General features: G+C 35.5%; 1 protein-coding gene across 1 annotated transcript in view; it reads right to left on the reverse strand.

Annotated features, from left to right (window-relative positions):
* The window catches only part of LOC125837627 (uncharacterized), a 46,605-nt gene that overhangs the window by 14,868 nt on the left and 9,893 nt on the right, over positions 1-21,844 (reverse strand). Inside the window, exons 9-24 of the mRNA XM_049516722.1 lie at positions 14,917-15,255; positions 14,623-14,823; positions 14,387-14,479; positions 14,224-14,296; positions 13,352-13,467; positions 12,972-13,260; positions 12,663-12,820; positions 12,453-12,577; positions 12,063-12,180; positions 11,532-11,587; positions 11,293-11,383; positions 11,025-11,211; positions 10,861-10,929; positions 10,672-10,775; positions 10,526-10,588; positions 9,867-9,976 (exon numbers count right to left, since the gene is read on the reverse strand). Coding sequence (XP_049372679.1) covers positions 9,869-9,976; positions 10,526-10,588; positions 10,672-10,775; positions 10,861-10,929; positions 11,025-11,211; positions 11,293-11,383; positions 11,532-11,587; positions 12,063-12,180; positions 12,453-12,577; positions 12,663-12,820; positions 12,972-13,260; positions 13,352-13,467; positions 14,224-14,296; positions 14,387-14,479; positions 14,623-14,823; positions 14,917-15,255 — 2,190 coding nt within the window. The 3' untranslated portion in view covers positions 9,867-9,868. The remainder of the gene's footprint in view (positions 1-9,866; positions 9,977-10,525; positions 10,589-10,671; positions 10,776-10,860; positions 10,930-11,024; positions 11,212-11,292; positions 11,384-11,531; positions 11,588-12,062; positions 12,181-12,452; positions 12,578-12,662; positions 12,821-12,971; positions 13,261-13,351; positions 13,468-14,223; positions 14,297-14,386; positions 14,480-14,622; positions 14,824-14,916; positions 15,256-21,844) is intronic.

The following is a 21,844-nucleotide window of genomic DNA, read 5'->3' on the forward strand; positions in this document are numbered from 1 at the left end:
GTCGATCCTTTACTTATTATACCTACTAAGAATATTGGTATTAAGGATAACTTATTTTATGAAGAGATACCCGTTCAGATTCTTGATCATCAGGTTCACAAGCTAAGAACCAATGAGGTGGCATCGGTCAAGGTCTTATGGAGGAACCAATTTATTGAGGAAGCTACTTGGGAGGCTGAGGAGGATATGAAGAAGAGATACCCGCATCTCTTTGCTTCCAGAGAAATTCCAAACCAAGGTACAAACTCTTTTCTTGGTACTCGTTAAGTTGATGTGTTAAGTGTATGTAAGTTGCATAATGTGTACTCGAGTTGGAGTTATTAGATGTTTCATATTTTTCTTTTTTTGCTTAGAGTAATCTCATTCAAGGAAGAATGTTCCCAAAGGGGAGATATTGTAACACCTCGGACTTAGAAAGAGCTAAAGTTGAAAGAACCAAATTTAGAGTCATGCAAGTTACTCTTCAAATTGTAAGTTTGGGTCAACTTCAAATAACCATAACTTTTAGGACATGATGAGTTAGGTGGCCCATGAGGTATCAAATCGAATGTCGTTAAGTCCTCTTTCCAATGCCACCAAGTTTACTAAATTCTGAGTTTGGATGAAGGAGATATACCCATTTGAGTGCAGCCTCTCTAGATAGAGCTTTTCATCCATTTTAAGGAGGGGTATTTTGGTATTTTCCTTACGCCATTAAGTCCACACATTTTGACTCACTCAAATAGGGGTCTAAGCCGACTGAAATCAATTTTAATCTCTCAAACAACGTTTAAGCAAGTTAGGGCAAAGTTCAAGAGGAAAAATGAGGAGATTTGAATAAGTTTTTCAAGGTTTTGGGGAAATCGCCAAGAACTTGGTTCTTTCGAGGTACGTGAGGTTTCTCATAGTGATGGATATGTTCATCCTCATGCCAAACATGTATTTCTTTTAGTAAATCATCCATGAAATTGTTATATATAGGTTCTTGAGGAATTCTTAAGGTTGTACTTCATTCTTTATCAATGGAGTCATATTGGATTGTTAAAGTGAGGGTTTTGCGAATGATTGTTGTTCTTGGTGTAAATTGAGTGATTTTTTTGATGAATTTCGTGGGGTTTATGAATCTAAATGAGTTGGGGAATGAATCATTCGATTCCAAGTGGGTTAGGTCATGAATTGAACAAGAAAAACTCATCAAAATTATGGGTTTGGGGTGGGGCCTGGCGCAACGCGCCAATAGTGCGCCCAATTAGACCCCCAGTAAATGGGGGCCTAGTGCGATGCGCCAGCAATGTGCCCAATCAAACCCCCAGTAAATAAGAGTTTGGCATGACGCACCAACAGTGCGCCCAATCAGACCCCAGTAAATGGTTCCTTCTCTGTTCTCGTTTGTACTTGTTCCTTTGAGTTGAGTTGTCGTTCTCTTCTTATTATCAACTATCTAAACCTCCATTAATCATTGAAAGATCTTATGTATATTCCAATCATCGTTCTTAAACTCACATTTTCAAGTCTAGGTAAAGTTAAGAGAAAAGTTCAAAGGTTTTATTTTATAAACACTTAAGAGTTTTCAAATGCTATTTATATAAATAAATGTATACTTATGTATCTATGTTGATTATTGAACTTGAAAGATAAGTTCAAAAGTACATGTTTTCAAGAATGTAAACATGTCTAATGTTTGAAAAGTATTTCAATCAAGTAAGAATTCCATTCATTGTAATGGGTGAATTGAGCATAATGTTATATCTATTATTTTGGGAGTAGTATCGAGCACCAAGTTAGGTTAGAGTCTCTTATGATTCGGAAGTCCCACAGAACTACGTAGCCAACGTAGGATATGATATCATTGACTCTTCATGTGACTCCTCACTGCCTCTGATAAGGCCAATTAGATGGATCCATAATCACGATATCATTCTATACCCCGGCAAAGTATAGGGTGACCCTGGCAACGTGAGGCGAAACGTTGTATTATTGCTAGGCTTATGGTAATGGTTGTGGGTTAGAGAAACTCCCCACAAGTAAAGTATGTTATTTTCATGTTACTTTCATTGCATATTATATTGTAAAGCTTAAATGGTTTTTCACTTCATATTCATGTATTAATCTAGTTATGTTGTTACAGTCCTTCAAAGCCAAATTATTTTTACTATAACCTTTTCACGTAACAGTACATTCAATGTGCTGACGTCATTCGACCTGCATCATTTTATGATGCAGTTACATGTATTCAGGATCATTAACATGAGAATCGTTGAGATCATTATCCACTCGCAGACATCATTTGGTGAGGCCTCCTTACTTTCAGGGAACTCCATTTCATTTCAGTTAGTAGCTTTAGGAGATGTCGTGGGTCTTGTCTCGACATTCATCTCACATTGTTAGAGGCTTCGTAGACAGATTGAGTAGGTGTTTTCCATTGTTTTCTCAGGATTCTCTGTTTAACTCATGGTTCATGTTAAGCATTTTACAAAGACAGTATTTTAAGACTTTCTTAAATGTTCAATTGTTCACATATTTAAGCTTCTGCATATTGTTTAATGTCATGTAAGTCATGTAGCCAGGCCAATGGTTCGCTTGGGGATCAGAAATGGTTCTTTAGTTCCAGTCACGTCCAAGGTATAGGCTCGGAGCGTGGCAAAATATATACAAACCTTTGATGTTTTGCATCCAAAAAATCGACGATCTGGATTTAATGGAATCCTCAAAGTTTTTGGTAGACAATAATTACTACATTTACATATATCAACTTCCTCGTTATTCACTAAATTATGCTACATTTCATAAAAGAAAAAATGGAGAAGAGGGTTTGATTTAGAAGAGAGAAACAAGAGAAACGTTGGGGATTTAGAGAAAGAAGAGAGAATTGGGGATTTAGGGTTCTAACTAGGGGTGTACATACCAAACCGTAATGTCAAACCGAACCGATGAACCAAGTCAAACCGAGAAAAAAAACCGACTTATGGTTTGGTTTGACTGGTTTGGCGTTGAAAAAAAAATCGACCACTCTTGGTTTGGTATTAATAAAAAAAAGTCAAACCGAATCCAATCCAAACCGACATAATGCATATATAATTTTAATTTTTTATACATAAGAAATATTCATATAATCTATTTTGTAAATATTTTAAAATTAGTTTTATTAATTTTCAATATGTACAAATTAGATATATATTCAGATTTGGGCTTATAACTTGTAAATTAGATATATGATCCAAGCCCAATATAAACTTAAAAGTTAAAACCCTAGAAACTAGTCACTATTCTCACTTTCTCACTTTCTACTTTCCAGTCTTTCCACTTTCCAGAGAGCTCCTCAATCCTTTATCTTCTCATTCTCCTCATTCATCAGCTCATCTATTTGGTGATAGTCAGGTTTGTTTTTATCTTCCTTTTTCTTGCGAATGTAAATTTATAAATGAAAATCGTCACTAACAATATCTTCAAACAAAGTATACTATTTCACAAAGAGTAACCTTATTTTGAATCGTTGCTGGCTACTGCTACGACAAGTTTTAATTTTTTGTGTTTCGCTTTCTTAGATGGAGATTACGGCTAGAGTAGATGTAGAAATGATTATCGACAGTTCTCCGATTGTATCAATACCTCAAAAGAAAGGTAAAAGCACTCCTCATCTCCACACTCCTCCTAGAAAGCAAAAAAGAACAACCCCTATAGATTCCAATCCTACAGATGGTAATAATGGAAGAGAAACGTCACAAATTTGGGATCACTTTGCTAAATTTATTGCTAAAGGAGGTAAACAGAGAGCAAAATGTAACTATTGTGTAAAACATTTTGCTGCTGAGACAAAAACAAATGGAACTTATGTATTGTGGTCACATTTAAATGACAAATGTCTCAAATCTCCCTTTAGATTTGTTGATAGAAGACAAACAACTTTGAAATTTGTACCTATCAAAGTAGGGGGGGGGGAAAGAAAATGGAACAAGTTCTATTGAAAAGGTTGTGTACAATGTGGAGGATATCAGGAGGGCCATCGCCGAATTTGTCATTATTGATGAACAACCATTTAAAGTTGTTGAAGGGGAAGGTTTAAAAAAATTGATAGCCAAAGCTTTTTCCTAATTTTGAATTACCTTCACAGGTAACTGTGGCTAGACACTGTTTGAAGATTTATCAAGAAGAGAGAAAGAAGCTTAAAAAACTTGTCAAGAATCAACATATATGTATTACTAGTGATACATGGACATCACTTCAAAATTTGACTTATATGGTTGTGACTGCTCGTTGGATTGATAATGAATGGAACTTACAGAAGAAGATTCTTTATTTTTTTCAAACTCCGAATCACAAGGGTGAGACTATAGCTAAAGGTATTGAAGCATGTTTGTTGGATTGGAAAATTGAAAACTTGTTTACAGTGACTCTGGATAATGCATCTGCCAATGATGCTGCCATTAATCATTTGAAGACACGTATTGATGATTGGAAAGGGGTCATATTGAGAAATGAGTTTTTACATGTTAGATGTAATGCTCATATTTTGAACATAATTGTAAAAGAAGGTTTAGATGAACAAATTGAGTCAATTTCTCGCATAATGAATGCACTGAAATATGTCAAGTCTTCTGCATCTAGATTTGCCTCTTTCAAGTCATATGTTGAGAAGGCTAAGCTAAACACTCACGGTGTCTTAAGTCTGGATGTTGAAACAAGGTGGAATTCTACATATATGATGTTAGAAACTGCTGTAAATTTTGAAAAGGCCTTTGCAAGAATGTACGTGGATGATCATAACTATCGAAAGTATTGTCTTCAAAGTGAATTGAAAGGACATCCAACTACAAATGATTGGCAGCTTGTGAAAGGTTTTATAAAGTTTCTTAAAATCTTCTATCAGTCTACTTTAAAATTTTCAGGGAGCATAATGTTACTTCAAATTTATTCTTCCATGGATTTTTTAATGTTCGAAGTTCTATACTGAAGTACTCTTGTAGTGAAGATCTTATTTTGATTGACATGGCTGGAATGATGAAGGTTAAGTTTGAAAATATTGGGAGAATATTGAGAAACCCGAGAATTTGAACATGTTGTTGTTCATTGATATTGTGTTGGATCCTAGGTATAAGATGCGATATGTCAATTTTATTCTTAGCAAATCATATGGCTCTTTACTGGGAAAAGTAAAGGCATATAATGTGGAAGGTGTCTTGAAACGCTTGTATAATCACTATAATAATTCTTCGACTGGAACTTTTACTGATAATATTGGAGGTGACATTAACATGATGGGTGAAGTTGATGATATATTGCATGATCAATGGGAGAAACATTTAGAAGAAGAGGAAATTACTGGAAAAAAATCTGAGTTTGATCAATATTTGATGGATAATGTAGAGAAGCCAAAAGATTTTAATATCTTGACTTGGTGGAAAGCTTCATCAAATAGATATCCAACTATTTCAAAAATGGCAAGGGATGTTCTTTCTATTCCTGTGTCCACTGTTGCATCTGAATCAACTTTCAGTAAATGTGGTCGTATTCTTGATTCATATCGGAGTTCTTTACCACCAAAGACAGTAGAAGCTCTTATTTGCACTCAACAATGGATACAGTCACCTTCTAAAGAATGAAAGGGTCAAGATTATTTGGAGGAAGTTTAGAAAATTGAAGAAGTTGAAAAAGGTAATTTACTAATTTAATTCTTAATTTTCCATTTTTGCTATTAATTTTCTACTTTGAAAACAACTTTATGCTAGTTGCTATCTAAGAAAGTTGAGTTGAAAAGTGATTCAATATCTAATTACTCATTTATGTGCTAATAATTCTTTTCCTTCCAGAATGTCCAGGTGCTCCTTTGAGTATCGATTAGTTTAATGAAATAGCTTTTTGCAATTCTAGTGATATATAGGTATTTCCTTCCCCTTCATTGAAATAGCGTTTTATATTTCTTTATTATCTAACAAAGTTACTTTTACAAGTCTAGTTACTCGTTCACGTGCTGATAATTTTCTTTCTTTCAGAATGTATGTCTAGGTGACCTTTTGAGTATATATTAGTTTGGATGAAGAAACTATGCAGCTGCATCATGGTGGTTGAAGATTATTGAAGTAGCTTAGTAGTTCTGTTGTTGGGTTTCTAAGAGGATTTTTTACAAACATGATGTGAACTGTTGTGTTTTTAATTTTCAATGTTAAATAGACTTATTTTTTTATAAGAAATTTGCTCCTGCTGATCATGTGAGGATCTTGATACTCAAAACTTGTAGAAATCAGATTGAAATGAAATGGTTATTGAATAGTTGTCAGGATGTTGGGTTATGGAGGTACAAAGCTTTGTTCATTTGTACACTCCTAAGTCCTAATAAAGATATTGCAGATGGGTAGATAAACATACTGCTACATTGAGTGCAGGTCATATACAATGATAGTTGTCCAAATGTAGAATAAAGCCAATTCCCTGTACTAAAACACCTCCAGCTTCTACAAAATAAAGATGGATAGATGAATATTGACTTCTCCTATCGTAAAACCTAAATATTCTTTAAAAAAATCGAGAAAACTGACAAATCGATAAAATCGAAAGAATCGACTAAAATCAAAATTGAAAGAACCGATTTTATATTGGTTTGATTTGGTTTATTAATTTAATAAACCGACATAATTGGTTTGATTTTTTAAAATAAAATACCAAACCAACCCGACCTATGTACACCCCTAGTTCTAACAATGGATTTAGGGAAGAAGAGAAATGACCGTTTCTTTTAACATCGGGGGAGTTAAATGCATAGATTAGATGGGAGAAAAAAGGAATCACGCTCGCCTTTTGGGTGACTCATAAACATTTTTCCATGTAGGTAAAAAATGCTTAAACGATTCAAATCTTGATTGGTAGAGGTGTTCAATAGGTACTAGCCCTAGTTGAGGTGTCTCAATGAGTTATGCGGACAACTTTAAGGGACTGCAGATGACTTAAGCCATGTTTAAATCCTTAATGATACCATAAAAATATATTTATATATTGTTATGGTATCGTCAAAGTCTGCTTCAGTTATCAATGATACTATGACAATATGTATTGTGAGGTATCCTTCATGTTTGCTCTAGTCCTTTTGTGAGACAATCTTCAATCCTTCGTTATACTATAACAATATCTTTATATTGACATGGTATAATTGAGGTCTCCTTCAATCCTTCAGTTATCAATGATACTATGACAATATATATTGTGAGGTATCCTTTATGTTTGCTCCAGTCCTTTTGTGAGACACTCTTCAATCCTTCGTTATACTATAACAATATCTTTATATTGACATGGTATGATTGAGGTCTCCTTCAATCCTTCAGTGAAACATTCTTTAGACCCCCCCCCCCCCCCCACCCCCACCCATAAAATCATAGTGTATATCTATATATTGTCACGATATCATTGAGGTCTACTCTAGTCCTATAGTAAGATTTCTCAATCCTCCTTAATACCATTATAGTATATCTATATACTGCATGGTATCATTGATGTATATTTTATTCCTTTGACGATAGATGTCTTAGTCTTCCAAGATACCGTATATCATGATAACCTTCCGATCTTCTTTAATTCTCTAGTGAGACACTTCTTGATCTTTCATGATATCATCACATTATATCTTTATACCGGCATATTATCATTCATGGCTACTCTGATCATTCAGTAAACCACTTCTGTAGTGTTTCTCTAATTATTTCTTATTATAGTCTTAGTTATTTAATTTTCTTTTTAATCTAAAAGTAATTAGTTAATATTTTTCTATATTTTAGAAAAAGACAAAAATATAGAAAAAAACAAAATAAAAAAAAAAGAATATAAACTAACTTAACCAGAAGGAAAAGATAATTAAAAAAAATATTACTAGTGATATATTTAATAAGGTATAAAAATAATAAATGAGAAAATGACAAAATCAATAATTGTAATGACAAAAAAACAATAAAGGAAAGGATAAAAGAAGAAGAAGAAGAAGAAAGGAGCACTGCTTTAGTGTGCAAACTAACGGGTATTTGGGTAAATGTTTTCTATTGTAGAGGTATTGACAAAATTAATACTCTCTATGTCTACTTTTATTTGTCATGTAAGATTTTTTAAAAGTTAATTTGACTAATTTTCAAAGTTAAATTAGATCATATTAATTTGATATTTTAAAAGTAAATTAGATATTCAAAAACTATACGAAAAGTATATTGCATATCAATATGATGAAAAAATACATCGTAAAATATTAGTCAAAGTTTTTATAATTTAACTCTAAAAATAGGAAATTATGATAATTAAAAGTGGACAGATGCAGTAAGAAGGATAAATCAAAATAATTAGTTTACTTTTAGGAGGTAGTTTGTATGGTTTTCCCAGATCTAGACCACTATGCTGCAATTTATATTTATGAGCTGTATTGTGATAAAATTGTTGGCTTGTGAGGGTTGGTCCTCCTAGATAATACATACAATTGTAGCGAAAGCACTTGTGATTTGTGAACGAGGAGAGGCATAGTTTTGTGATGAAAACAAACTACACTTTGTTTGGATTACATATTGTTGTTTTATAATGTATCGTATTATATTGTTTTAATTTAATGAATATATAGTGTTTGAATAGATATATGTTCGCTGTTGTTACATAATATCATACTTCATAATTTGAATGATAAACCTACAAGAAAATTAGAATACGAGATAGAGTTATTGTGAAAAGGTAGGATAAAAGATGAAATATATTATTAAATAATAAATAAAAACAAAAAGAAAAAGAAAATATTAAAATAACAATGCCATCACACCAAATCAGTCCTAACATAAAATAAGTCTTTTTGTAATTACCTAAATATGAATTTAAACCATACAATACAATCAAATTTAAGTAAAAACAAACATTTCATTTAAACTAACAATACAATACAATACAACAAGTAACAACCGTCCAAACAAACGTTTTTTTTCTTTTTATTAATAAAAAGGAACATTACAGATGGAATAAAAAACAATTGACCGCAATGAATCAAAGTTTGGGACTTTTTCAAACTTCAATACGGAAATAATCAATTCTGAAAATTGTCGATCCAACAATAGTTGTCTACTATTAATTTGACACAAAAATTAAAAAGCCTTAAAATAATGAGGATAATTTTATCAAATCACCCCTCTAAATATAAATCATCTAAACGTTGAAAAATGAATAGTCCCTCCATTCCATATTAATTGAATTGTTGAGACATTTTTCATTTTTCAAATTAACTGAATTGTTTACTTTTCAAGACTACATTTAGAGTGTTCTTCCAATTTTACCCTTCATTAGTTAGTATTGGAATTAGTGATAAATTAATATTTAGTTATTTTAATCATAAATTTGACAATAATTAAAAAGGGTAAAAATGGAAAACTATATTTAATTTATGCCTTAATCTATTTTTCTTAAAGGGTGTGAAACACCTCAAAAATTTAATTAATATGGAATGGAGGGAGTAACTTTTAATAGCAAGGGTAAAATAGATAGAAAATAATAAATTACTTATTGATTTTATAAATGAGAAAAGTATTGTTAGCGGACGAGTAAAGATGGACGGAAAGAGTAGATAGTTCATTAATGGCCGGTCCGAAGATGACATAAAACTAAAAGTGAACAAAATTCTCCGCCATGTGATGTTTGACGGCATACTCTAAATCACAAAGTGCGATTTATGGCAACTGCCGTCCATTGTTGTGGTCAGTTTATAGAGCATGTGATATGAATTCTCACTTTTTTCTTCTCCGACTAAATCAACAGTTAATGTTTATTTGAGGTGACCTCCAACAAATTAGTCAATTTTGCTTTTTCTGTAGCATTTATTTAACATACAGAGAGTAATGTATGATACACGTTTATAATATGTACAATTATGCCTTTTCTGCGTCTATTAGAGGTTCCACCACTTGCGTTTCTCCATGGCTTTGACAAGCTCACCTGCAAGATCCGCAAAGTTCTCCGCACCATTTTGTAATTCTTCAGTGTTTCTACTGAGCCTCTGGTACAACAAAGTATGTGGGACACGTATCAGAATTTCAACTCAACATCATTGTTATTAGGCAGATTTTACTAGAACAAGACCATAGAAAGATAAAGCCGGGGTTCAACGTTCAACGTTCACTAAATGGTGTTTACTAATTTCTACTGACACATCACTAATTAAATTTATTTCATTTCCATCAAATAATAACAAACTTACGACATATGGGGAGGGGGGAATTATTCATGATGTTCAGTCAACCCACTGAAGTTTCTGGCCTAAACACCATGCACTCAAGAAGTCCATTGTCCAATTTAAATTAAGAAAAAGATTGGTGTGATCTAAAACAATATCACAAACTACGCCTCATCAAGGTCTTCTAAATTAGAGCCAGGTATCTTTTAAGTACAAAAATGTCTTTCCAAGGAGGTAAAGTGATGATACTAGACTTTAGGAGGCGAGAATTCAGCTCATTGTAACCAACTACAGGTGTCTAGGCTCATGGCAAAAAATGCATATGCATATTGCAGGAGGTAGTTAACATAAACTTGCTTTAAATAGACATACATCAAGTTTCTCCTGACGCTCGAGAAGCTTATCTTTTGCCTGTAATGCAGCAGAGGCCGCATCCTACAAGTTATAAGCAAGTCAGTAAATAAAGATGCCCAAATGCAGTTTATTTAACGTGAGATATATTTGTAGGATAATATTACCCCCTTGTTTCTATATTTAGCAATGATTTCTTCACGAGTTCTAGCTGTTGGCTTGGCATCACTAGAACCACCTTCCAACAACCTGTCTCTATCGGTTTCCTTTTCTGGATGAGTGGAATAAAACGACAAATTCATCAAGGATAGAAGAAGGAAATAAGATTCTATTTACTGTATAGAATGAAAAAATACCTATTTTGACATCATCACTGCTGAGAGATGATGAAGCAACATGAACAGGTTCATCAATTTCAATATCATCTGCAATGGAAGAACTCGGGCAGTTGAGGGAATATCTGTACTAGTGGACCATAATCATTTTCAAGAATGGGCATAGTAGGGCCAGGGAAAAATACCTAACTTCAGTTCCAGGCTTCCAAGGTCATCTGTTACGTATGTAGGGTCTGAGAAAGGAAATCTTGAGAATATGTTTTCCAGATGAGAAACAAGAGCATCTCGAGCATTCACAGAATCAGCAGCCTGCTGTCCTTTAAGCCCTTTCAACCCTTTCACGATGCCACCAAAAATACTGGTGGTAACATTCTAGATAAAGCAGAAAATGACCTTCCATAAGAGGTCTATCAAAAGACAGAGAATGGGAACCTGGTAGCACATTGTACGAACCTGTTTCTTCTTTTGATGTTGGGATGCACTGACATCATCTACAGCAGTTGTGAGAGATTTCTTATAAAGTGAAGGTAAGGCATCCGGAACCCTGTAAAAGGTCATTGTCATCCTTTGTGTCATGAACAGAAAGCTCATGAATGTGTAGGGAAACTCTTCTGATCTTACTCTGGGCTTCAGCCCGAGTATTTTAGGAATGGGGATTGCATGCAAGACAGAATATAATGAGGGTGACAGACCTGAAGTCATTTCCAAAGGCCAACAGTGAAATGACAGCAAATTCAGACCCATTCACCTACAAATTGTAAGAACACTTTGCAAAAATATTAGCATAAATAAAGAAAACACAATCAAGAGTGAAGTCAATACTGAGCCCTTAGCAGCCTATCATAACCCCTTAGATTGTACCAAGTTATCCTGCCTTGTTCTTCCAAGATCGTTTCTAATTGCTTGACACCTTGAAACATTGTCATAGACTGTTAACTAGTTGTAATTGTCGGGAAAATATTTACAACCACCATAAACTGAGTAAAAGCATTATGGTGAGAATCAGATGTTGTCCTAACTCCTAACGATAATCTAGAACGTGGGAAGGGAAAGCAGCCGTTATCAGTTCTATTGGTTTCAACATAACATAGAGGTCCTCTATACTAATGAAATGTTATGGACAACAGCATAGTTCCTAATGTAAATGGCAAGCAGTATCAAGAGTAAAACAAGTAGTCTATATTTTAAGCAGAATGGAGAAATAGAGTTGAAAAAATACCAACCAGTGAAATCATCGCTTTACCAGGAGAACTTATGATCTTATCCACGTTTATCTTGGAATTCCATCGAAGAATAGACATTAATGAAGATTCTCCCAAGACAGCAAGATCCACCAAGGACCTGGCAAGAGATTGGATAGATTAACCATACATTCTTGTTTTTTTTTTTTCTGAGAAAGAGATTAAGCATACAGTTTCTACAAACATACATCAAATACTCGAACAATAACAAATGAGTCTCAAAATAATTGGTAATCTCAAGAAAAAATAAAATCCATCACCAAAAGAGTACAATTGGAACATGTCTGTAATACAGTAATGTTCATCTCACTGCTAAAGGTATGCATGAGAAGAGTACGATAGTAAAGAAAGATGCAAATAAAAACATGTTACCTTACTTCAACTGCTCCATTCTGATACACTAAAACCAGTCCAAAATTTTCAATGTCATTCTTAAGAATGGAAGTCCTAGAACACGGTTTAGCAAGTTTCACTTCACGTATAGGGTTGATATCGCCCTATAATTACATAATCTGTTACAAACTGGTGAATTTAGGAGAATAACAGGAAATGCTGCAGTAGTGAATGGTAAAAGAAAGGCACCTGAATTATAGAACTTAAGGAGAATAAATGCAAGCCCTCCTGACAACAAAGTAAAATTTGTGAATCAATACACTTCTGCATCAAATCTTCAGGCTGCACGGCGCTGTCTTGCATTGACGAATGCTTTTGCGATTCTTCAGAGACAGATGTAATGCCATCTACAGATAACAAAAAAAGTTCCGTAAGAAGCTAATAACTTTCGTTATTGATAATAGAGAATTATATGAACATAGTGACATTTTTCCTTTTCATAAATGTTTTCATTCAGAGCTAACATAAATTGATTAAAAATGAAAAAGTCATGCTTGCCTAAAATATATAGAGATATAGCAGTTGACATCTCCTTTGGGTGTTTTGCCTGGGAGCTAATTTTTTTGCCAGTGGAGCCATCAAGCAATACTACTTCTGCATCTCTGTTTAATACTGAAATAACCTCCTTCACACATGCATTTCTTGTTCCCTCTTCACTTAGTTCCACAGTGTCTTCAAGAGCATTACCCAATGTTTTCACAGCCACAGAAGTGATTTCGGAACTTGAGCTGGATGAACAATCCGTAATGAACAAAACTGATGATGAACTAACATCAAGCATGGCAACCTGACAGGACAACAGAAACATAAACATCTGATAGATTTCCAAAAGTATCTGCCACAACAATTAGTAATGATCACGTCTGGATTGATCTTACCTGGCCACTTTCAAAACCTGCAACAAGCCTGGCACCCACAGCTACAAATTTTAGGATGCGTACTGGAGATTTTATGAGGGAAAACTGAAATCCAGTATCACCTGGACAGAACTGAGCTGAAAACAAACTACATAGGGATCACCATAATGATGCAGAACAAGATGGTATGTGTGTAAGTGAAAATATGTAATGGCAAGGAGCTTGATGGAAGACATAAAACCTGTTTCTTCTTTCATTAGGTTAGCTACCAGTACAGAACTAGTAATGACATGAAATATGTAATCCAACTGCCAAGGTGTATTGTCCGTTTTGGCCCAACCTTTTGGGCTTCAAAGTTTTGTCCCTCGGGCTTTAACCTAAAAGGCGCCTCACCAATTAAATTCCTGAACCACCTTATATGGCCCCTAACTTTTCCCTCCTGTTCTGATGTGGGATTTTCCTAAGGCATGTTTCACAGAAAACCCTCTCGAGTTCAACCGCCCAGAGCCTGTGGGCAGTTACAATTTAGTTTAATCATCACGAAAAACAAATTTACTCCTCTTGCTACTCCTCTCTGATCACTTTTCAATAACACACTTGCGTCTAAATACTCCTATACAAGAGCTCCTTTATGCTGAGTTTAACCATTAAGGAAAACATTTTTTCTCCCGTCATGCCTCTCCTCTCCAATCAATTGTCAACACCACCTAGCGCAATCAGAACTTAATGTAAACAGAATGGTGATGATTGTTGTCCTGGAGGCTCCTAAGTCCTATTAAATGCTGAACTATTTTCAGACTTCCAATCATGTCAAGCCAGTATCCATCTATCGTTTAGAAGAAAATTTCAAAATAACATAAGTTACTGAAAAGGTTAAGAACATAAAGGCATACCGTCCTGTTCAGCATCTGTAGCCAAGTTGGAGCTAGTTGTCTTAGACTGCCCCTTGAGGCTATACATATGCACCTACACAAACCAAAAGTATCAGTAAGTTATGCACAGCTGATGTTACCAGATTCTCAAAGATGTAGCCATTGAAAACATGATGGGTCTTACCTGGCCACATTGGTGGCCAATGGCAAGTGTTAAAGCAGTAGAGGAGAAGTCCAAAGCGGATATTGCTGTTCTAGGACCAGTGTCTTGAATTCCCTTCACCCCAACATCATACTTTGACATATAAGCTCATGGCAATGAAACTAGAGATTATTTTTATTACTAAATAAGTGAATATGAGAACATATCAAGGCAGTATCTTATCAGTTAAGAGTCAAATAAATGCAAAACGCAAAGACCTGAGATTCCAGAACAGCTAAAAGTGTAAAGACTGGAAATGTTGCATTCCACAGACGGACAGATCCATCCAGATAGCCAGCAACAAGTATTCTCTCTATTCCATCATCCTTGGTAGGTTGTCTGGGAATACTACTTAGAGGCATTTTGATTTCCAATTCAGTCACACCATGAGCTGGACGGATTTGCGCAACCATAACTTCCTAAGGAAACAACTAATACTAGTTGAAGAAGATTACTAAAACACACGATAATGATTTTGTATTGAACGATTTAAATTACAAAGCATCTAGTACCTCTGAAGGAGTCCTTGAGGAATTCCATTTCCTATCCACTGGATATAGGTATGCCACAGTAATACGTGGTTCAAGGGTAGGTACAAGTGTAGGATACTTAACAGCAAAATCTGCATGCTTCTTCTCTGGGTTAGATTTTAAAGCAGACAAGCTGGCCTTGTCATAAAAGTGCAGTTTCCCTGGATTTGACAACATAAACAAGGAAGAAGCATCATCAATTCCTGTTTCATTAACATTTGAAACAACAATGGCATCTGCAAAAGATCCATCAAGTCCAAGGTCTACTCGACCAACACATTTCAGTGCTTTTATCTCGGAGGACCAATCAAGATTCAGAACCTGCCTAACACAAGCAGAAGAAAATGAAAAAAAAATGGCATAAGTGTAGGCACACATCAAACTAGATACCACAAAAAAATCATATTATCTCTTCTTTTTTGTTTGATAAGGTAAACAATTTTATTAATATTGGGGAAATCCCTGTATACAAGCAGTATACCAAAAAGTAGAAAACCTAGGAAGAAATATGGTTCTACAAGAATGCAGCAAAGCTTAAAAATTCCATATGATTCAATGTATTGGTTATGGTGTGGAAACTATTGGATTTTTAATATTTCCCACATTCTTGTATTGTTGTTCTTCTTATTTAACCAAGTTAACATGCTAATTAACCAAAATTAACAATTAACTAAGATAACCACGCAAGTTTGTAGAATGTAAATTTAAACCATGTGATGATGAGATGAAATTAACAAGTTGGGTCATAGCCTAATCCCCCACCACAATGGTTTCCTTTTGAATTAAAAAATTAACAATGAGATGATGTTCTCTCTTTGCTGATTAAAAAAAGGTACATGCCATGATATTCCCTTTAGCTAACAAACTTAGTGTCAAGTGTGTGACACCTCATCTAAAAGCTTAAGTTGTTAAGTGAGCACATGAATTGTACTGAAACCAAATTTACAATTGTACTCCAGAAGCTAAACTGATCTACCTCTATATTGACTCTAGAACATCAAAAATGTTCACTCCAAAAACATAATAGCAAAAGACAATTCAATTTGATCTTCTGCAAACTTTTCTCTGTATTTTGAAAACATCTTGAATTTCTCTCCTTCTAGATTGTCCACCTGATGCAAGTAGGGACAATTCTCCATCTACTTTTGTTCTTTTCCATGGATCCTGTTTCCTCCCAAATCTGTAAAGCTTCCATAATCTTTCCAGGCATGATCCAGGATATGCCTTTAAAGTTAAAGAAAATTCTCCACAGCTGTTCTGTCACTTTGCAATAAAGGAACAGAGGGCTAACAATCTCTGCTTTAACTCCACACAGAAAGCATCTGGAGCACATTGTGATCTTTCTTTTCATTAGATTGTCCTGGGTGAGGGCAGCTTCCTTAGCCAAGAGCCACGCAAAACAAGCTACTTTGTGTGGGATACTAGTTCTCCAAATATGTTTCCAAGTCAATTATCAACCTGCGGATTAGACTGATTAATCATCCTATACGCTACATTCACCTTGAAGTCACCACTAGTGCTACCTTGCCACCTCAATACATCTTTCCTTGCCTGTAACCCACTAAATTGTGCAAGAGTGCTATAAAATTCAGTTACCCTGTCCATTTCCCAATCATTGGGTAATTTTCTGAAAGTGATATCCAAACCAAACCTTGAGGTGTCCACAATTCTACTATAATCTTCTGTTGGTGAAGTACCAAATTGAATATGTCTGGACCGTGTGATTTTAGAATCCCTATTTCATGCCAGTTGTCATCCCAGAAGTTAGTTTAGCTACCATTATAAACTTTGATCTTTGTTTTGCTCTTTAAGTCGCTCCAAGAAGGTCCCGATGGACGTCCATACATTAACCCCATATAGTGTATCAACCTCCTTGGTCATCCATTTGTCTTCCTCCTCATATTTTGCATTTATAACTTTACTCCACAAAGACTGATTCTCATTGGAAGTCTCCACAACCATTCATCTTCAAAGATTTATTGTGAAACTTTAAATTCATGATTCCCAGACCCCCAAATTTACTTGCAAAAGTAAGAGCTTTCCATTTTACTAAAAGAAAACCTTTCTTTTCTTTGTTACCTTGCCAAAGGAAACCTCTCCAAATACTGTCCAACCTTCTAATAACCCTGCTCGGATTGAAAACAGAGACATCATGTATGTAGGAAGAACATCTAGGACTGAGTGTCAACCTACCACCCAAAGATAAGTATTTGAGTTTTCCATCTGACCAATTACTTCTCACATTTTTCATTAACAGTGTCCCAAATTCCTTTGGATTTAGATTTTGCTCCAAGTGGCAATCCTAGTTGAGTAGTTGGTAATGTACCCATTTTTCCACCTAGAATTGCATTTAGCTGGGCAATCTCTGTTGGGAAAAAGCAAGTTTTTCCTCTGATCGATGTGTAAACCAGACACCCCTTCAAATAAACCAAGATCACCCTCAAATATCTCAGTTGATCTTCTTTTGTATCACATTAAATCAAAATATCATCAACATATTGGAAATGAGTCATTTCCATACTGCCCCTATCAACTGTAGTCACTTCAAAACCTCTAATCCACCCATTGCTAAGTTATTTTAATCATATTATTGAGACCTTCCATAACCAATAGGAACAAAAAGGGGGTCAGCGGATCTCCCAGCCTGAGACCTCTTTGTTAACTAAAGAACCCAGCAGAGAGAGCCATATAGCAGTACGGAAAAATTGACAGTTGTGATGCAATGCTTGATCCAATGAATCCATTTATGTCCAAAACCCATCCTTCCCATTAATTTCATAAAAAAAGCCCATTTAACATGATCATATACTTTCTCAATGTCTAACTTGCATAGAATACCAGGCTTCTGCTAGCATAAGTCTAGAATCCACAGCTTCATTTGCCACTAGCACAATATCCATGATTTTTCTATCTTTGATGAAAGCCATTTGCTGACAATCTATAATCTTCCTGATAACACTTTAGTTATTAGCCTGTAGAAACTGCCTATCAAGATGATAGGCCTGAAATCCCTCAATTCCTTTGCGCCTTTCTTCTTAGGAATCAATGCAATAAAGGTATACTTCTTGTTCATGGAAGTTCTTAATAGCATTCATTACATCATGTTTCAACACTTCCCGGTGTTTTATGAAGAAAACCATTGTAAAACCGTCTGGTCCAGGTGCTTTATCAGCTGCATACAACTTCAAACATTTCAAAACTTCTTGTTCCGCAAACCTGTCTTGTAGAAGCCCCCTGTCTTCCTCTGAGATGACAGGGCATCTTTCAAAATGACAGGAAGGTCTTCATTCATCCTTTTCTGAACACAGGTGCTGATAGAAATCAATGATTTCCCCCTTCAGTTCTCACTGCATTTTTAATTAATTCTTCTTGGACTAGCAGTTGATCAATATTGTTGTACCTCTTATGTGCATTAGCCATCTTGTGAAAGAACTTAGTGTTCATGTCTCCTTCTTTAAGCCATAGAGTCCTAGACTTCTGTCTCCATGAAATCTCTTCATTCTTGACAAGTTCCTCATACTCCATATATGTTGCGGTCTATTTCATTATTTCCTCATCGGTTACGGCTCTGTCACCAAGTACTGAGTCTAGCTCTCCCATCTGTCCCAACAATTTCTTTCTTTGTGAAATCAGGTTTCCTTGCTCAGTCTTTCTCCATTTCTTCAGCGTTGACTTAAGAGCTCTCAGTTTGCAAGCTAGAATGTAGTCAGGCCTCTCAATAAAGTAAAAGAGTTCCATCAGTCACTAACTCTATCATTAAATCCTTCAGTTCTCAACCACCAGTTTTCAAACTTGAAGTAATTCTTGTTGTGGACCCAATAACCACATTGTACGACTACTGGGAAGTGATCAGATATTATTCTCTAGAGAAGGGAGCGCTTATATCTCTGAAGTTGTCATCCCATTCTTTTGCAATGAATCCTGTCAATTCTTGAGGCTGTCTCACGATTATCCCTTTGAACTAAGTGAAATTTCCACCCTCAAGTTGGGTGTCAATTAGGTTCATATCTTCAATGAAGTAACCGTACCTCTCGTTCTTCTATTACAATTTCTTTTCTGTGAGCTAAATCTGGGGACATTAAAGTCCCCACAAACTTCCATCAGTCCCTTTACAAACTCAATCTCATCCCACACTATCCTCTTGTTCTTCTTGATGATGCCTATTATATAAAATGTCTTACTTCATCCAAAAATAAAATAAAAAAATTCCAGGTTGAACTATGATTTCTTCCAACTCCAGTGACCTTGGAAAATCTTCTCAACCATGAATTTATTTGGAAACTCAAAAAGAAATAAGCATCCATACAGACATATATGAGTAGCCCGAAAGTAGATTTCCAGTTGGCTGCTGTCCATCTCCTCATGCCAGCTAAGGTGGGTTTCTCTTCAGTGTCCTTTCCAACATGCCTAACTAAGCATTTTTTGAGCAAATCATCTCTTTAGACTCAAAGCTACTAGCTTTAATGGTGATGTTTCCCTTTATTAACGGATAATAATATTTGTTAGCCTTTAGTTCAGGAGTTTGTTATTATTTCATATTTTCTAGCTATCTGCTTTCCGTATTCTAGTAATTTTGTTCATTTAGGACTTTCTATAGTTTCCTGTATTTTAGTTGCACTGTATCTTATCAGATTACGATGTATCTTTGGATTAGTATTTCCGTGTTGTAGCTGCTCTATACAAGGAGAACGTTGCTCATGAATAAAATCATCGCTCTCTCCTACTTTTCAAACCTTTATATGGTATCAAGAGCTTTTTTTCTCCTCACAAAGTTCTAAGTTTCTTATTACCCTCCCACCACACATGGCACCCTCCATTACCAATTCTGATGCAACCAATACCACCACCATTGTTCAATTCAACTCAGTTACCCAACTTCCAATTAGACTTGCTGGCAGCCATAACTTCTTTCTATGGAAGGCACAAGTATCCACGTTCATGAGAGGACAAAATCTTTATGGACATCTAGATGGAACTATCCCATTCCCTGCTCCTGTCGATACCACCACCAAAAACAACCAGACAATTGCTAACCCCGATTATGTTAATTGGTTTTGGCAGGACCAATTGACCAGAATGCAATTTTAGTATCAGTAGATCCAACACTTGCAGCCATTGACCACTGCCAAACAGTGTTATCAAAAGCAAAAAGCACAAAAAAGCTCTAAGGTTCGTTGGGGCTTTAAACGCAAAGGGCAAAAAATAGTGGGCTTTAATGAGAAAAGGCGCAAAGGGAGAAAAAAATACAAATATATATATATGTTTAGTCCAAGACTGATAATTTATAAGCATGAATGACAAATCTATGAACAAAGAAATTAAAAAATAATTACGATAAGGTGAAGTATCAATTGTTTAGTGTCGTCTCTTCAGAAGAGGTTCATTGGAAAGGAAACGTTTTGAGCCTCTCTTCAGGGCTTAAGCACACCTTTGATAACACTCCTGCCAAAGCAGGCTGTGATCCACTCCACACTGCTTATGCCAATAAGTCACAAACTCACATATTCAGCTTGTGAGATCAACTCGCTCGTCTCACCAAAGAGAGTCTTCATGTAACGGGTTATCTCAACCAAGTCCGATCTCTCTGAGATGAGCTTGTGATCGCCCGAGCTTCTGTCACCAATGCCAAACTCATTATCAAGATTCTCACTGGTCTTGGACCAGAATATCAAAAAATTTCAGCAGCAATTCGAGCACATGACTCCCCAATTTCATATGCCTAACTGTTTGAAAAGCTAATTGATCATGAGCTTTTCCCTCAAACACAATGCTCCGCCTCAATCCAACATCATTACTGCTGTTATTGCTTAAAAGACCAACTCTCAAACAAGGAACAGTGCCACCACCAACAATAGGCGTCAGAACAACAACCAGCAGCACCGTTCTCAGCCAAGGCGCAGTCGTTGCACCAATCCACAAGAAATCGGCCTAGTGTGCCAGTTATGTGACCGACCTGGATACTTTGCTCACGGTTGTCGGTCTCAGTCTCATAATCATATTCAGGCATGAGCCAATTTAGTTGGACAATGGATGCAACAATCTGCCCCATGGATAGTTGATTCAGGGGCTACACAGCATGTTGCATCAGATGTCCAAAGTCTCACAAGTATCACTGACTACAATGGTCAGGAAGAAATCTATATGGGAAACTAGTTACAAAAAAATCTATATGGGAAATGGTAACCGGTAACACTGACTTATACGCATCTGATTGTAGCTTTCAATTATCCAATATACTTTGCTCCCCTTCAATTGCCAATGACTTGATCAGTTTCTCAATTTTGTCGTGACAATACAACATCCATTAAATTATTTTCATTCTCTTATCTTGTGAAGGGTCCAAATACAGGGGCACCGTTAGTTCAAGAACGGAGCAGAGGACCCCTTTATGAGTGGCCGCTAAACAATCCTTTTTCTTCTCAACTGCATGCCATGTCGCTATGTCTTTAGATCTGTGGCATGGGCGTTTCGAGCATCCAACACGCCGTACTTTAGATATATTTTAAAATAATTTTTTTCATTCCTGATAAGAAAGACTCTCTTTCGATTTGTAATTCCTGCCAATCAAATAAAAGCCACAGACAATCTTTTTCTACAAATTCTCTGCAGAGTTGCAGGCCTCTACAAGTTATTTTTCTGTGATTTGTGAGGCTCATCACCAGTTTTGTCCATCAATAGAAAAAAGATAATTATGTTTTGTTCGTCGATCAGTTTTCAAAATACATGTGGCTCCACACGATTCAATCCAAACACAAAGTTTTAGATGCTTTCAAAACACTACATCCATTACTCGAATGTCGGTTTCGAACAAAATATTATCTTTTTATATCGACAGGGAAGGTGAATTTCAGTGTTTCACTTCTTATCTAAAACCACAGGGCATTGAACACCTAATATCCCCACCTTATAC

Source organism: Solanum verrucosum, unplaced genomic scaffold (assembly GCF_900185275.1).
Source record: "Solanum verrucosum unplaced genomic scaffold, falcon-dt-bn FXZP01000156.1, whole genome shotgun sequence".
NCBI classification, from domain to species: Eukaryota; Viridiplantae; Streptophyta; class Magnoliopsida; order Solanales; family Solanaceae; genus Solanum; species Solanum verrucosum.